At 29.3% G+C, this 18320-nt stretch overlaps 6 protein-coding genes and 1 non-coding gene across 7 annotated transcripts; 2 read left to right on the forward strand and 5 right to left on the reverse strand. All coding sequences in view use genetic code 12, as the record gives it.

Moving 5' to 3' along the window:
- On the reverse strand, nt 1-2877 carry RJT21DRAFT_123670 (alpha-mannosyltransferase). The gene has a single exon (XM_064882753.1). It carries the CDS (start codon nt 2632-2634, stop codon nt 124-126), a length of 2511 nt encoding a protein of 836 aa, XP_064740559.1. The 5' UTR covers nt 2635-2877; the 3' UTR covers nt 1-123.
- Nucleotides 2878-4281: 1404 nt separating this feature from the next.
- On the forward strand, nt 4282-4353 carry RJT21DRAFT_t2. The gene has a single exon. It is a non-coding gene; the product is annotated as a tRNA-Val (tRNA).
- Nucleotides 4354-4372: 19 nt separating this feature from the next.
- Nucleotides 4373-5809, reverse strand: CHA1 (Cha1p). Its single transcript, XM_064885363.1, has one exon. It carries the CDS (start codon nt 5600-5602, stop codon nt 4478-4480), a length of 1125 nt encoding a protein of 374 aa, XP_064740560.1. The 5' UTR covers nt 5603-5809; the 3' UTR covers nt 4373-4477.
- A 1840-nt stretch (nt 5810-7649) lies between these two features.
- Nucleotides 7650-9989, reverse strand: RJT21DRAFT_110986 (uncharacterized protein; the record flags this gene model as incomplete). The annotated part of the gene is made up of 1 exon (XM_064879950.1): nt 7650-9989. One exon carries the CDS (start codon nt 9987-9989, stop codon nt 7650-7652), a length of 2340 nt encoding a protein of 779 aa, XP_064740561.1.
- Nucleotides 9990-10335: 346 nt separating this feature from the next.
- On the reverse strand, nt 10336-11412 carry RJT21DRAFT_8356 (uncharacterized protein). Its single transcript, XM_064885364.1, has one exon. The coding sequence runs from the start codon at nt 11195-11197 to the stop codon at nt 10682-10684; it is 516 nt and encodes a 171-aa protein (XP_064740562.1). The 5' UTR covers nt 11198-11412; the 3' UTR covers nt 10336-10681.
- Nucleotides 11413-14152, forward strand: RJT21DRAFT_8357 (uncharacterized protein). The gene has a single exon (XM_064885365.1). The coding sequence runs from the start codon at nt 11627-11629 to the stop codon at nt 14144-14146; it is 2520 nt and encodes an 839-aa protein (XP_064740563.1). The 5' UTR covers nt 11413-11626; the 3' UTR covers nt 14147-14152.
- Nucleotides 14153-14960: 808 nt separating this feature from the next.
- On the reverse strand, nt 14961-18025 carry RJT21DRAFT_116831 (linker nucleoporin). Its single transcript, XM_064880493.1, has one exon. It carries the CDS (start codon nt 17978-17980, stop codon nt 15050-15052), a length of 2931 nt encoding a protein of 976 aa, XP_064740564.1. The 5' UTR covers nt 17981-18025; the 3' UTR covers nt 14961-15049.
- Nucleotides 18026-18320: the final 295 nt, after the last annotated feature.

Raw genomic sequence — 18320 nt, forward strand, 5'->3', positions numbered from 1 at the left:
TAGAGTGCCAAATTACGTAAGAAATAAGTATATTATATTAGTACATTTATTATTAAAAGGCCCGTTCCAAAAGAACCATAAAATAGCAATAAAAAAATAACCATTTGACTAAATAAAATGCAATTAATCATTTCCAACCCATATATCCCCATAATATTCGAATAATGTTTGACTTACCTTATCAAACTCAATGAATTTCCCTAGTTGAGTGTTATCTACTCCATTTTCAGTAGTTCCACCAACCATTGAATAGGCACACCAAAGATATGAGAAACAATAATCCTTGTTTTCAATCCACCCTTGGGCTGGTTGATCCTCTACATTTTCATTAACTAAGTCATTCTTGGATTTGAATGGAGGGATGACAGCGTGTTTTAATTTCATTGGTTGAGTGTAAAATGTCTTCATTTCTTCAATAGATTGAAGATGACGGAAATGCTTCTTTAATTCGAACTCCTTTTCAAAATCAACATTATGATTCTGAGTACAGAACTTAAAACCTGAATTAAACCATAATAAACTCTTACCATCTTCACCACTAATATGACCTGGATGAGCACCACATACTTCCTGACCATCTCTCATTTCACCAGCTTCAGTGACATATTCTTCATCTGGAGTTCTTTCACCAATAGCAGCAGCATGTAATTCATTGAATACGTATTCTTCATCCCCATTAAGAGAGAATGCAAGCCAGAAGAGCTCTTTATCTCCATACACTCTGTGAGCCACGGGCTCCATGAATGCCAATTGGAACATAAGTAATATAGAGTTATAATGCTTATTACGATTTATGGCTACCAAACCAGATTCCATATAATGGTACATACCATTCATTAAAGGATTATCCATAGTATGATCTGTTATTATGGGGATGTTGAACATAGTTTGATCTATAATTGAAGGACTTATCTTCTTAAAAAATGCAGTGTCTGATCTAGGTCTAAGGGTAACTGCTGTACGATCTTTAAAGAAGTAAGCACCTTTGTCAAGGTATCCTTTCAAATTGAAAAAGTATTCTGGAGGTTGAACCATGACTGTATCAGCATCTATCAAAATAAATTCTTCAAATGAGTTGAATAAGGTAGCCAAGAATTTATTTCCAAATCTTTTGAATTTATCATGGTAATTCTCATTAACTGCATTATAGACATTAACGAACCAAAGTTCTTGTTTTGGAAGACCCTTGTCAACTGGGTCAAGATAATCTGCTGGGAATAAATGTTTCACTTTATTGAAAGAACGAGGTAAACCAGTAAATTGTTCTCTTGCTGCTGCAACCAATCTATTTTTAGAATCTTTAGACAAATTATCGTAATAAACTATTTGTATAGGTAACTTGTTATTTAATCCTCTTAAAAGATGAATTAAACGAATGGTATCGGGAACATGTAGATCAGAAATAGATAAAGTTATACCTTTACCATTAGTTGCCAATTTAAATTTTTCAAGAAAGCAGGATTTATGTTTTGAATTCAGATAAATGGAAGAAGTTTTTGACTTTGCAGTTGAAGATTTTGGAGCTGTTTTTATTACTGGGGGACTTAAAAAGACTTCTCCGGTCCATTTTTCGTATACAGGGTAATCGAATGACAACCAAGGATAAATTCTGGATTCAATATTAGCACAACTTTCAAAAGAATCAAAATTAAATAAATTCTCTTGACGAGTTAATTGGAATTCTGGAATAGTGGCCAGTTTGAAATAAGATTTACCTTCTTCCTTATTTTGAATCGTGAGCCAATCCTTGAGGATGGACTTTTGATCATTGAAAAATGTTGGTAAACTCTTGACTGATTTGATTTCATTGTTAGAAACGAAACATTTATTAAATATTCTAACATGAGAAATATAATCAATGATACTTTGTTCAGTTATTTGAGTTCTTTCCCAGAATTCTTTATATTTCAAATTAACAAATTTTTCATAATCATCATCTGGTTCAAAATCTTCTATTGGATCATCGAGCCCAATAATTTCCATATATTCCTTAATGTAAGCATCTTGAAATTTTTCTTTAAAATCGAAGAAATCAAAGAACTCTCGATTTTCGAGTTTTAAAGCTTCATTTGGATTTATAGCCCAATTGTGATTATTTATAAAAAGATTATAAAAGTATAATTGACATCTTTGATCAAAATCAAGATTCCCGTAAACTGATAATGGATCATGACTTTTAAAGATTAAATCATAAATAGTTGAATGAGTATCGTATTCTTGTCTGTGATCAGCAATTTTTAATTGTTTATGTAATAGTTTAAATGGAAATTTGCTGATAAGACTTGGATCAGAAAGATGATCAAATTTCGAAGAAGGTAATTCACTTGGAATTGGGCTATAATCATAAGTTGGATTTAATTTTGCTTTTTCTGCAGCTGCTTTAGCTTCTTCTTCTTTCAATTTCTCTTCTTCTGGATTAAAACCTACTTTTTCTTCAGGAATTAAATCTTCCATTGGTTTTAATTGATAAATTGATTCTTTGTGAGAGTCATACTTATATCTTGCTTGTAAGTTGGCAGGAGAAGAAGAGAATGGTAAGTAAAGGAAAGTATTCAAGAAAATAAGCACTAAGATTCCTCCAATATAGTAGATTAATCTTGGTCTTGATCTGAAATGATGTCTTAGTTCTGACATATTTGTAGTTAACCAGTTTTTGTGAAAAGGTTAAATATCTATACCACACACTGTTTAAAGTGTTCTATTAAGTCTTCTTGTTTTGTAAATAGAGCTTGGTCGATGAGATCACACGAGAGATAGCCTATTCAGGATGAGCGAACAAAATTACTCTGAAGATATAGCGAATGTAATGTCTGAATTAAACCTGGACAATGGAATATAATAAAAATATATACTATTTGTGATAATTCTTCAAACCATTAGCCAAAATGAAAGAGAAGAGTTAGGGTTCAAAAAAATTGGAGTGGGCTTCAACGATAATCTTTATCCGTCCACTCTAACACACTTACGAAAAGTTCTCAGAAGGGATCCCCTTAGTTTAAACAATGGGAAAAAATAAAAAAAAATAATGAAATAAAAACAAATCACACACCATATGTTATATTTATTTCTTGTTTTTTGTCACGAAACTCTATTCTACGTGGTTTCAATAGCCAATGCTATTTCTTGCAATCAAATTTGCTTCACGATATGAGCTAATTATCTGGTGATCATCTCAATTATAAATACGCCTGTTAATCGTTCAGGAATTCAATCAGCAATTTAACTATTTAGTGCCCATCCTCAGATGTATTTTTTGGTGTTATTTTGTAACTCAATAAAAATAAGCCTCGTTCGTTCGGGCTGTTCTATCCTCCAATCTGTTCTTCTTTAATCTTTTGTGCTTCTTCTTCAAGGTACTATATTTGATGTGTTGGTTCCTGCTTAGTTAAGGGATCAATTAGTATATACTCCCTTGAATGTATTATCGGTTTAAATTCATAGTTATAGAGTAAGCTTACTTATCGTAGAAAATTAATTGGGCCAAATTGTGCAGATTTTTATCTCATTAGGATGGGCTGCATAAAAAAAGTTATAGTCACACGACCGAAATGAACATTAAATTTCACTCCTTTGTATGAATTAAACATGTACATTGTATTACATCTATTTTGGAACTAGAGTATTTAAAATTCTCATACAAAACTATCTTTGTAAAATGCACAGTTATGCTTATATAATTTCATAACTAATTATACATTTCATTTGAACCGTTAAAGATAAGCGCTGCTTTGTTATTATGTATTATTACGCACATATTTCCTGGTGCTGAAATTTATGGTATAGTGAAATCGGAGCTTGCCTATATCTTGTTGGAAAATATAGTATCTGAAAGTAATCAAGTTTGCAGTAAAAAAATTTTATTCTAAACCTTAATTAGACTAACTTAAATTTTCAGAATTTGGCAAAATATTAGCTTAAAAAATATGACTACTTGTTTATATTTCTCGTGATTATTTTTTTTCTTTCCAATTTGGTATATACTTCTAAATAAATAGTGTAACCCGTTTATAAAGAAATATATAACGGGCTTTGTCATGTTCATGTTCAAGTTCATGTCATGATCATATCTTATGCTAATTTATGAGTTTCCACTTCTTTTCAAGTTTTCTCTAAAACGTTGTTGCAATTTCTTGTGTATATTTTAAATACGGAAATTTCTTTCAAAAACATAAAAAAATATTTTAAAATCCATGCCGCAATAGTTAAAATTCATTAAACGTGATTTTTATCACGTGGTATATAAAATTCGCCTTACAAAATGTATGAAATTTTTGGACAAATGGTTCTATGGTCTAGCGGTATGACGTCTCTCTCACTCAGAGAAGGTCTCGAGTTCGATCCTCGATGGAATCATTTAGTGTTCATATTTTTGCATCATATAAATAATAAGTGTGTTTTTTTAGAATCAGTCAATTTATTAAAAAATCTCTAACATATCATACAACTGAAGTCTTGCCTTAATTATATAAACTATAAATTACAACTTGATTTCACTCCTCTTGACCATCTTATCATATACATTGATATCAGCTTCGACTGAACATGATCCACCACAAACAACAATGATGACAACATCATCCCTGCTGAGTTCACCAAAATGCTTATACAAGTATTCTATCTTATTGTAAACAACTGAGAGAGCAGTACCACATGCGGGCTCAACTACTGTGTTGAATTGATTATAGTATGATACGCAACTCTTAATAGCATCCAAGTCATCAATTAATTCCAACTCTGTCACTACCTTATCGTGAGATGCATAGTTTATCAATGTCTGATTAGTAGTATTACTGCATGCCAAAGAAGTAGCCAATGAATTCACTTTGTTTGATGGTAAAGTAATGACCTGTTGAGCTTGTAAACTATCATACAAAGTTGGAGCTTGTTGAGTTTCAAGGAGCAACACTTTAGAATTGATTATGCTATCCAGTCTCATTAACCCTTCATGAATTCCATTATATAAACCGCCACCGCCGCATGAGCAGACGATACCTTTGATCTTTGAAGTATCATCTACTTTGGATATCAATTCATCAACCAAAGAGGAATGTCCCTCCCAAATCAATGGATTATCAAATGGATGACAGTAGATAGGCTCAATATTACCTTCTCGTTGAATTTGTGCTAACATAGTCTTCAAATGCTTATCAGCTTCATTTATATTTCTACCATGTAATACAAGTTCGGCTCCCCACCCTCGTAATTTATCTTGAACAACCTTTTTAGATGTTGTTGGTAAGACAACTGTGCATTTTAAATTGTAGAAGAAGGCTGTATATGCAGCTGCTAAGCCTGCATTACCACCACTTGATGCGAAGACTTGTATATCTTTTTTAGTTGTAGCTACTGATGATTGTTTTTGAAGAATTTGAAGAATAGATTGTTGAATTAAATATCCAATACCCCTTAGCTTAAAACTCCCTGATGGCTGTTCCCATTCATTTTTAAAAAGGATACGACATGGTGGTCTTACTGGTAATTTGTCGGTGACATCTACTAAGGAAGTGTGTATATATGGAGCTTCATTATAATTAACTGTCTTATTAGCAATTGCTTGTGATGATATTGTCACCTGTGATTGTGATTGCAAATTATTAGACATTTTTTTTGTGCTTTCTCTAATATTTCTCAGCCTTTCCTATCTGGGTGATGCTCTTATCAGATGTTGAAACTAATACTAAGTACACTGTTGAAGTCAAACTAATTAAAATTAAAATTAACTAATTTACTGAAATGAAATTACCTTACTTCCATTGGATTTCTAACAGTATATATATATAAATAATAGATCCCTCTATTTATAAAAGGCAAAATGCAGAAGAAAAAAAATCCATGTCATCCCTTGTCCCTATCTCTTGCCTTGCCTTACATTTTAGTAACGTTTTATGGCTAATGTCACTATTGTGAGGCACTGTCAAGTTAAAACTGGGGCTGTCAACTTATAGGCATTTAAGCGTAAGAGTTAAAAATAACCAGAGTCCCACCGTACAAATCATCTGCTAAAGCCCTCTTTCCTTCAGGCATTAGCAGAATATTTGACTCTTGGTTGCAAACAGAGAGCTAAGAAGTCATTTTTTCGGGGGAAAGTTTTGACTCTCCTTTTTTTGCCCCGCCTAAAAGTCCACAACTCGCGCCCTGAATCTTTGCGTCTTTTTTTTTCCTGGATTTCCTCGCTTATTGACGGAACTCCAAATCCATCATATAAGAAGATCACGGAGTTTCATGACCGTGATCACATGACACAAATGGTAACAAAACAAAGGTGAATTATATAAAATCCTTACCGCAGTACATGATCCCAAACAGGTAATTGTAGCAATTATTAATTAGAAACGTTTTCTTACATGATTAATAATTTTGTAACTTCAAATAATTCCATTTTTGCAGATATAGGTAATAAAAAACCTTTGATTCGTTTAATTATTTCTTTGTCATTGCTTTGTTTATTTGTTTATTTGTTTATGTTTTGGTAAGTTAGTCGAAGAGATCTATAGATTTTGATATTAGAGTACAGTCTGAATCACTCATTGCTGATCTGGGAAGTTTCGGATATTTGCACCCATTCCCACATGGCATCTCCAATATTTATATCGAACCCTTCGGAAGCCTTTTCCATATGGTTAATATTAAGAGGTATTACTTTGAGTATATTAAGTAATTTTAGATCACTACAGAATCCAGCATTTTTATCAACAAGTTTCCTATCAACAACTGTTAAACTTTCATTATTATTATATATTTCAATTAATGGACCACTATATCTAACTTCAGCTTCTATTTTACTTATAAATTACTTTAACATATGGAATTTTAATAGTTTATCAATTCTAATTAAATTCAAATTCTTTATTGAAAATGTATTTAATTGGAATATCTTTCTTATTTCCCTTGTTGGATTTATAGATCCTACTTTAGATAATTTATTCCTTCTGAGTTTAAAATTTATTGATCAAATCAATGGATCAAATTACTATAAAAATATCAATAGATTACCCAATACCATTAATGAAAACATTACTGGACCTCAAAATTCACAATTAACAATTGTCCAAAAATATCAAATACTATTAAAAAATTCAAAGTACTTTAAAAAGTTCTTAACAAGATACTTTCAATTATATTTCTTTAACTTATGCATTTATACTTTAGTGCAATTTTCATCCCATTATTATAGATTATCAACTATTATACTTCATTTTATTTCTTTTCAAATATTTCAAGATAAATTAGGAACATTTCTTTCAATTCTTTTGGTCGCTCTATTAAATCTTTTACCATTAAATTATACATTTTCAGTTCTAACTACTTTTTATTCATCATCAAATTTAACTATTGACTTATTAACACCTTATATTCAAAGATTAAACTTATCAAGTATTGAATTAAAACAATGGTTAAATTCAAGACAAGGTGTGTTATTCGGATTTGGAATTGTTAATTATTTATTAATAACTAAATTCCCTCAATTTGTTATTGTTTGGTATGTCCTTGGACAATTAAATATAGCATACTTAATTTATAAAATAACTGATACTCCTCCTGCAGTATCATCATCAAAATTAATTAATTGGTCTTCAACTCAATTAGTTTGGGATAAATCAAATCCAAATTTTTGGATTAATGATCCTTATATTTCTATACATGGTATCTTATCTTAATTTAAAAGTTCTATTCCCAGTTATATAACAATATTGTATACTATTCAATAAATCATTTACTATTTGATCTTTTTCTGTAAAATCATCATTTATAATATAATTATATTGTCTTAATTCATCACTTCTATTATTTAATTGTAATAATGGGAATCCAGTTAATTGACATTTAGACCATTTATGATCACTCGTAGAAGTAATAAGCTTACTAGTGGTTTCTTCTTCAATAGATGCCAATGAAGTTTCAAAACTTTCTTCAAAGAATTTGGTCTTTATTGAAATAGTAGATTCTTCTATATGATGATCAATTAAAATTTTTTCAAAATGATCATCATTATCAAATTGATGGTAATAGTTTATAAGAAGAAATTTATCAAATTCACTAAATTCAGATTTATTTGAATGACCACCTATATAATTAAGGATTATTCTTTTCAAATGACTAGACAATAATACTTCAATTGATGATAATTCATCCACTGTCCTTTGTAAATATTGTTTGAGCTCATCATCATCTTCATTAAGTGTTGCCAATGAATCAAAAACAATTCTATCAAAATTCAATAACACTTGAAGTTGAAATATTTCTGTACTCCCATTGTAAGAAGTATTTAGGATAGACAATAAATCAGTATCAAAATTCTGATCATTAAGTTGGAGTTGAAAATCAGGATTAAAATTAATAAAGTTTGAATTTTTAAAATCTTCAATATCCGATAAATATGTATGAATAGCTTGTAGTTTAGATTCTAATGAAGTTGCTTCAATTCCTGTTTTTGGAATGATCAATAGAGGGATTTCTGAACATTTATTAAGCCATAATTCCACTAAATAACTTAATGGAGTTCGAATAGTTTGTAAACTTGTTGGAATTGATTGGGAATTGTCTATTTGTATAAATGCCACTTCTATATCACCTTGTGCTTCAGTTTGATAGTATAATACATTTTTAGGTATTACTTTATATAATAATGCTAAAGTATCACCTCCCAATGATTTTATACCATATATTATGAATTGTCCTTCAATATTAGGATCAAGATAAAGTCGGAAATTATCATTCGAAATTCCTGTATTGTTATCTTCCTTTTTAACCGTAGTACTGGTACTGGTACTGGTTTCATCATTACCTGTATCTTCTGCTGCTGCATTATGTAATTGAAATGTTTGTAAACTTTTCCCCACATATTGAGTTAATGATTTATCTACATTAACTTTACTTAACCCTAAAGATTTTTGATCAAGTTGAAATGATTCAAAGATCCCTGATTCATAAGCAACTATAATATTAAGATTAGTTGTTCCTGAATTATGAGTTACAATTCCTGAAACTGTTGCTGGACTTTCTAATTTTTGAATCACTGTTTTAAAAGTATTAACATTAGTTATCTGAATATATCCAGTAAATGAACTTATTAAATAAGTATCATTATTATACTGTACCCATTCATTATATGAATTCCTAAATCTTGTTGGTGTTGATATACTCTTAGATTTTGAAATTATTGATTCTTCAGCCAATGTATCATATGTTAAATGAAAATAAGTAATACTATTATCTGAATTTACAACTGCCAAATGACTTTCATATGTAGTGGATGATTTAATAGTCCATGAAGACCATAATTGTTTAATGATATCTAAATTTGTTGATAATTTAGATTTAAGTATTAATTCATTATCTTGTTCAGTATAAAAGAATATACTTCCATCAGCACTTATAAAACTTAACCATAATGTTGAATCAATTTCTGAGAATGCAAAAGTTTTAATCTTTAAAGATAAAAACTGTTCAAATGTTGATACTACATAATTACCTTCATTATCAATTGGTAATTGAAAATCTTTAATTAATATATCAAATATATTAAATTTAGTAATATATTTATCGACATTAGTAGTTTGCCTTTGTAAAATAAGTAATTCTCCAGTATTGAATAAAGTACCTAAATAATTATCTCTATTAGAAACACTATTAGGAGACCATTGATGTTGTATAACAATAGGATCACCGATATTACCGAAAGTAAATGGTTCATCTAATTTTTCAAACAGTAAATTACTAAAGTTTTTAATAGGTAAAAGTTGCTTTATTTCTGAATTTAATATATTAAATATTTGAAATACATCTCTTGGATTTAAAATCCTAACATTTTGAATATCAGTTATTCCTTGATTTAATGAAGGTAATTTTGGTTCAAATATTGTTATATGAGTTGCAGTATTTATTGCTAATTGATGATTTTGAGATACTTGTAACGGACCATTTTGAGAATTGGCCGAGTCAGATCTAAGAATAGTCACGTTCTTTATTAGGAAGTTTTTTGAAGACATGGAGGCTTGTTAAGTATATAGATCTGAACTAAAGTATAAGTTTGATATGGGTATAATTAATACATTGCAAAATGAGCTGAGTCGTAAACAATGTCACATAGTGACCGACATTTGTCGCGAGTATGGCCTGGAGTAAAGCCGATATACAAATGTCGTACCAACTCCTGCAGATAAGGCTGATTATTGTATTGCAAATCCTGGCAGACTTGCCACAAGGAGCTTGAATGTAACGTTAAGGCAATTTCATTAATAAGAGAATAAACCTGCATTTAGGGGTTTATTCGGGTCTAAATGATACTGTATAAATATACGGTAAATCCTATGAAATGTGGATATTTAGATTTATATAGAATTATGCAATATACAGAGAACGAAATAAACTTAACGTAAAAGACAAGCACGATTACTTGGCCAAAGTCGACCTGTAGCATCACCACGGTGTTGGACCTCAGTAGGTCTTATACTACGCCAATTGGGCTAGGCACCAAGGTTGAGCTGAATCGACGATTCGAGCTAAAGCTCAATTATATCTGTTAGTGACTTTACGAAGAAATAGGTTACCACACGACAGGTTTTTGGTGGCATTGTTTTGGACAGTGAGTTGCCGCCTGTGCAATCATGATGTGGCCATTTAATACCTGTAAGGTAGAGCGAATCTGACTCGTTTTCAAAAGACACACTACCATAACTGCTCACGATGTTGTATAATAATAATTAAAATCTGTACTCAGACAATCATTATTTTGTGACATATACAATCCGTAATATAAACCACAATCTTTCTTGTCAATACCCATTACATTCACAAATTCATGATCACGCATATTATACCTTCTCGAGTTACCCATAAATGTGTCGTAGATTAATATTTCATTACTATCTAATACTGCCTGTGTATTCAAGGTTTGACTTCCCATTAAATTTTCTTGTTGTTCTTCATTGCTGAACAACTCATAATTGATCCTACTTGTTGAGTTTATATAGCAATCAACAATTACGCCATTATGCTCTTCTTCTGTTACAACTCTACTTATAGCTGGTTGTAGCATTAAAATACCTTCAATACCCACTGTAAAATTATATTTGGCTCCAGATTCTATTATACAATTTACGAATGATTCAAGTTCGGCTACTGTTGCAAAAGATTCCGCACTAGCATAGTTTAGCGAAAATAATAATGCCGAAATAACTATTGATAACCTATACATGTCTTATTAATCAATAAGACACTAGCTTGTATGCTGATTGTTATAACTTTCCCAATAACAGTTATAATAGTGTTGTAATAACAATGATTTAAATTTATATTAATTTGAAGCTACTTATTGATATTTATATACATTAGTACTTGAACACTCTTTAAGCTTAACTATTAGTTAACATAAGATAGACTGGTGTAATGTAATATGAGTTAATACTATAGGAGTTAGAGTTAGGCTTAGTGGAAATAACTAAGTACTTATACAATATTAGTATTATAAACGGCGAAGGTTCGTATGATGGGAAGTTGAAATAGCACCTCGCGTCTGGTTTAGGCCCCATTTCCTAATCGGGAAGCCAATATCAAATACCAGATTCTACTTATATTACTAGTAGACAAATTAATCTTAAGTAAAGTAACTATATGTTCTATACCCATGAAAACAACACCATGCGAGGCAGCAAACAAATATAGCCATCCTTATACTCCATACCAAATTCAAAATGAACTTATGGATGCAATATATGATACTATAGATAAGAATTATAAAGTAGGTATATTCGAGAGTCCAACTGGTACTGGGAAAACATTATCTATAATATGTTCATCTATGACATGGTTACGAGATTATAAACGGAAAAATAACTTTGACAATAACCAAATAAAAGACCGTACCGCAGAAGAAGAGGAAGTAAGAGAAGAAGAAGACGAAGAAGAAGATTCAGACGATGAACCAGAATGGGTAAAGCAGGCATACAAGTCATCGGTTTTATCGAGATCTAAGAATAGAATAAAAGATTATGAAGTTTATTTAGATACTTTGGAGGAAGAGTACAAGTCTAATATCCATTCAGGATATAAATTAAAGGATGACACTAGAAGAAAAAGAATTAAGTTGAAATCCAAAGAGTTTCAAGATGAAGATTTTTTACCACTTGATTACTATAGTGATTCTGAACAAAATTCTACAAATAGTGCCAATGATAAAATCCAAGAAGAAGTATATCAATTAATGAAAAAAGTAGATGGACTGTCTAAACTGAAAGAAGTTGAAATGGTGAATGAATGTCCTGTAAATATTTATTATTCATCCAGAACACATTCTCAATTAAATCAGTTTTCTCATCAATTACGATTAACAACCTTTAAATCATCATTTGATGAACTTACAGAAAGAACAAAATATTTACCACTTGCTTCAAGAAAACATTTATGTATCAATGAATCAATTCGAAATCTTTCTAAAAATGATTCTGCAATAAATGATGCATGTATAGACTTACAAAAGACTAAAGATGGTTGCAAATTTTTACCTAGAGCTGATGATCCCTTATCGAAAAAGTTTTCTGATTTAAATTTCACTGAAATTCATGATATTGAAGAATTGGAAGAGATGGGGAATAGTTTAAAGGTTTGTCCTTATTATTCAATTAGAAAAGGACTCGAAATAACTGAAATTATTTCTTTACCATATCAAATGCTCTTCCAGGATTCAACAAGAAACATTTTAAATTTGAATATTAAAGATTCTATTATTATAATCGATGAAGCTCATAATATTCTTGATGTGTTAAGTTCATTATATTCTGTTTCAATATCTATTGATGATCTAGAACGAGTTATCAAATCTTTAAAATTTTACACGAATAGATTCTTGAAGAGATTAAATAGTGGGAATAGAATTAACTTATTAAAATTAATAAAACTTTGTCAACTTGTAGTAAAGTTTATTCAAGAAAGTCAAAAATCAAATAAAGTCAAGTTAGGTGAAGAAATTTCAATTGAAGATATATTTGGGAAATCTACAGGTGATATGTTCAACATTCATAAAATTGAAGCATTTCTTTCAAAATCAAAAATTGCATATAAGATCGAATCTTATTTGGAAAAGAATCACGATGAATTCACTTCAAGTTCTTCAAATCCATTATTATTTAAGATAATTAAATTCTTAAAGACTCTATCAAATCCAGTAAATGAAGGGAAATTCTTTTGGGATGAAAATAATAGTAAAACTTGTATAAATTATATGCTATTAGATCCAAGTGGAATTTTTAAAGAAATTGTACGAGAAGCAAGATGTGTATTACTTTGTGGAGGGACAATGGAACCTGTATCAGATTATTTAAACTATTTATTTCCTTATGTTCCTAAAAATGAAATCAAAACCTATTCTTGTGGTCATATAGTTCCTCCTGAAAATCTTAAAGTTTTTCGAGTATCTAATCATGAAGGTTCTGAACTTCTGTTTCTGTTTGATAAGAGAGAAAATGTTAATATGATAATTAATTTAGGACTTATGATAATAAAAATAGCTAGTCAAGTTCCTCATGGGATGGTTGTGTTCTTTCCTAGTTATAAGTATCTAAATCGAGTTCTTGAAGTATGGAAATCTCAACAGAATATATTCAAGATACTTTCATCAAAGAAGAGAATTCTTCAAGAACCTCAGGATTCTTCAAAAGTTGAACAAATCTTAAATGAATATACAAAGGCAATTAAAGAAGAAAAGTTTGGAGCAGTATTATTTTCAGTTGTTGGAGGTAAAATGTCAGAAGGTATTAATTTTTCAGATGAATTAGCTAGAGCTGTTGTTATGGTAGGTTTACCATTTCCCAATGCATATTCGGGAGAAATTATTGCTAAAAGGAAATTTATAGAATCAAGCACCTTACGGAATGGTGGATCTCAACTGGATGCTAATATAAATTCAAGAAACTTTTATGAAAATATTTGTATGAGAGCTGTTAATCAAAGTATTGGAAGAAGTATCAGACATATAAATGATTATTCTGTAATCTATTTGATTGATTCTAGATATGAATCTTTACGAATTCAAAATAAATTAAGTGGATGGGTTCGAGAAAGATTAGATAATAAATTATTAACATGTAATGATATATTACAAGAAACTAAAGAATTCTTTAATTCAAAACTTGTAAGTAGATTAAATTAATACATATATTATTTATAAGGGATACATAACATCACTTCGTAGTACCCATTTTTCACCTTGTTTTACAATTTCTGCTTCATGCTTTAAACAATCATCACCATGTTTATGTAAAAGTGCCATACCTTTATTAGGATGGATACTTAAAGGTTTTGCCCCTCTATAGTCAGGATAAAATATAGTTGCTCCACCATCAAATTCATCATCTCCAGTTAAATAAATCAATAAAGTCCATTTAGTCTTAGCCCTTCTAGACCCTTTCTCATCTCTCAAACAAGTAACTGATTCATCATAATGTTTACCAAAATGATGACCTTTCTTATACCGATAAACTCGTAATTGTGGATTTAAACCACAACCATCTTTAAAATATTGCTTACTTAATTCCAAATCTTCATCTTCATATTCATAATTTGACTCTTGCACTAGTATATCCTTTACATATTTCCATAAACTATCAGAGGCTCCAAAATCAGATAAACTTATACGATCATTAAATCGGGCAGCATACTCTTTACTCTTAATCAATGGAGTAGTTTCAAGTTGAAGATTACCTTCAAATGACTTTATCAATTCATTACATAACTCCTTAGTAAAGAAATTCCGTATAACTACAATTTGATCCTCAATAATGATCTCTGGTCGCGGCTTGTAATACTGTTTCTCAACATTCTTACCGATATCCAAAAAGTTCGCAGGGAACCTGTACAGTGGACCATTTACACGCTTTGGTCCCATTAATCACTTTGATACACCTTCTTTTACTACGAAGCACAGTATCACCAAAATTAAAATTTGCAGATGGTTTCAGTACAATTTTTTTTTCTACGACAGAACTTTTTATTAAGACTCTCTCACTCTATATATATATATATACTACAACTATAATTATAATTATAACTATAACTATAACAGGGACTCTAATTGGATTAATAAACTGTATGTCTCTCTTGGCATCTTATATTGTACCATTCCAGCATATACCATACAATTATTAGCGATTTTCTTTAAATTATCAAGCTCTTGCTTTTCATTACCAAGTGATTGATATCTCTTAGTTAAAATTGTATAGTTCAATTGTGAGACACAAGTCATAACCATGATTAATAAGGAAGGGATAACTTTAATTAAATTATCATCCAAATTATTATTATGAATTAATTCACTTAAACCTCTAATTTTAATTAAATCATCTTTTGGATCAACTGGAAGTAAATTTAATTTACTAATTTCTGTTAATACTTGACGGAAATCTTTATTTAAAAATAAATCTCTAATATCAATTATAGGTAATAAAGTATCAGTAGTTGCCTTTTTTTGAGGATTTATTTTAGTTAAAATAGAACTATTTTTGTTAAATATATTAACAATATGACGAGAAAATAATATAACATTATTATCAATTGTATCAACATATTCTTTATTTGTTATAGTACGATCAGCTGTTAAAACTTCATAATTACCTCCTTTAATAATTGGTTTATCTAATTCTGTAGATGATAATATTTCAGAAAGCAATTTATTTATTGAAGAAATAACAGTATCATATTCTTGACATAATTGATATAATAATATGGCATCAAAAATTCTACCTTCTTCTTCACATTTAATAGCACTTAATTCAATTATTTGATGATAAAATTCAGATAAATCATCTAATTTAATTAAGGATCTTTGTCTTTCTAAAATTCCCGGTATTTTAGATCCATTAATTTCATTAATTTCATTAATTTCTCCTAATAACATTGAAAATTCTCGAGAAATTAAAATTAATTCTCTTAAAGCTTCATGACATTTATTAACTTCTCCCTTTGACATAGCAATTAAAATTAAATATTGACATGCAACTTTTGGATCACTAATTTTAAAACTTCTTGTATAAGATCCTAATAATCTACTAAAATTTATTTCAATTTCATTATTATGTAAAATTAATAAATCATCTTTATTATTAAAACTTGATACTTTTAATAAACCATAATAATTTAAGGCTATAGCAAGATGTACTGCATCACATTCATTAATATTATCATAAGTATACTGAACTGCCAATTCATATAATCCTACTAATGCTAATGATTTTAAATATAAAGGATTATTAGATGAAGAATTAAAATTCTTTGGACCTAAAGATATAATTTTATGCTGTAAATTAATTAAACTATAATTATCAAATATTAAATCAGATTCATTATGTTCATTAATAAGTGATAAATGAAACCAAAGCCAATCTTCAATACTTAAATTAAGACTTGAAGGTAAAGTTTTTTTACTTAAATCACATCTTCCAATGATTTTATAAACAGAATATTTAAATGGATCAATATCTGCTTCATCAATTAAAAATTGAAATTGTTCATTAAATTCAGAATGTAATCTAGATACCAATTCACTTGGTAATGTATGATTTTCACTTTCAACATATTTCTTTAAATATACGGGGAAATTCAGATCAAATTTATTAAAAACATCTCTATTTTTAATAGTTAAATCTAATGCATCATTATAAGATCCACTTCTAAGTAAATAAAAAATTAATGCCCAAATTGGAGTACCATTAACATTTAAAGTTCTTGATAAATGATCTTTACTAATAATTTTATTAATAAAATATGATACTTTATTTAAATTTGTTCCTGGTAAAAATTCTGAAGATTTTTTACTATCCTTTAAATAAAGTTCTTCAATATAATTAAAAAATTCTGATTCTAAATAATTTCTACTACTTGATATAATAGTTGAATCAGAGATTTTATAAAATGAATATTCTTGACTTGTTTTAGAAAACTTTTCATTAGTTAATTCTGTTAGTATTTTCCAAATTTCTGAAATTTGTTTGGATTTTAAATCATTTTGTAATTTATTTAATTCTCCTAAATGTAAACATAATGGATAATTTTTATTAGATAATCTAGCTTCATTTAATTGATAAACGATTCTAGCATGATTCTCGAATTTTTCACGAGTAAATTGTCTAGTATTACTATTAGTTGAAGATTTTAATGGACTTAATATATTATAAGTTCCTGGTATTGATTTATTCCATTTGATTGAATTTTTAAGGGCTGATTGTGAAGCAATTGATGAATCCTTAGTAGATGATTTCTTTAAACCTACCGATTTTCTTAATTCATCACGTCTTAATTTCCAATCAATTGAAATTTTTGAACTTATATAATTATCAAAATCTTTTGAAGCCAATGCTAAAGATTGTTCTATTGTATTTAAAATGTTTTCTTCCTTTTTAGAATTTAAATAACTTTCAATATTATTGGTAGAAGTATAAGTACCACCAGTACCACCAGATTTAAGTGATGTTAAAGAAGTTTCTTGACTACCAGGTTGAATAGAATATGGAATTGGTGAAGGTGCAACAACATTTATAGAATTTAATTCATTTTCAATTTCTTCAGCACTAATTCCACTAGATGCTAATAAATAATGAGCCTTAGTAAAATTTACATCTTTCTTATCTTCTAACTTTCTCAATTGATGAGATTTTCTTTGTAATTCCTTAAGAGTTAAATGAATTGATCCGAGATCATTATTCTCAGATTTAGGTAAATTATGAGCAGATTCAAGTAAATCCTTTAATAATTTAGATGAATTCGAACTATTATTAATCGATGCTGCTAAATTTGAATTATTCCCACTAGTATTTTTAGTAGTTGTAGTACTTACTGCAAGGGATGACTGATTCAATACCGATGCTTCATTAGAATTAAAATTAGTCGATGGTTTCAAAGTCCCTGTACCTCCAAACGAAAATGGAGTTGAACTCGAATTAGCTCCAAGCCCACTAGATCCCGATGTGGTATTTGTACCGAACAATGACATATTTCGAACTAACTACTACTACTCGTTCAACTACTATATATATTAATTTATTTATTTATTATTATTATACTTAAGTAAACATACCCTATGGTGAAATAAATTTCTCAGTGAGAGTTGATGTTTGGATGTTACCCGGAAACATTATCTTCGCTGCCTGCTGCGTACTATAACAAAAAATTTTCAGTAACCTATAACTTTTACTATTGTAATACCTTTTCTTCTTTTCTATTAATTAACTTTGTCCGAAAGTTAATCCATCACTTAGACAGTGCATTGTAATGGATCTCAGCTGGATTGCGCGAGAGTTATGCCTTCAGTTTTTGAAGGCTTTTTCTCAATT

The sequence above is a fragment of the Scheffersomyces amazonensis genome, assembly GCF_036850825.1.
Source record: "Scheffersomyces amazonensis strain UFMG-HMD-26.3 chromosome Unknown RJT21scaffold_1, whole genome shotgun sequence".
In the NCBI taxonomy this organism is placed as follows: Eukaryota; Fungi; Ascomycota; class Pichiomycetes; order Serinales; family Debaryomycetaceae; genus Scheffersomyces; species Scheffersomyces amazonensis.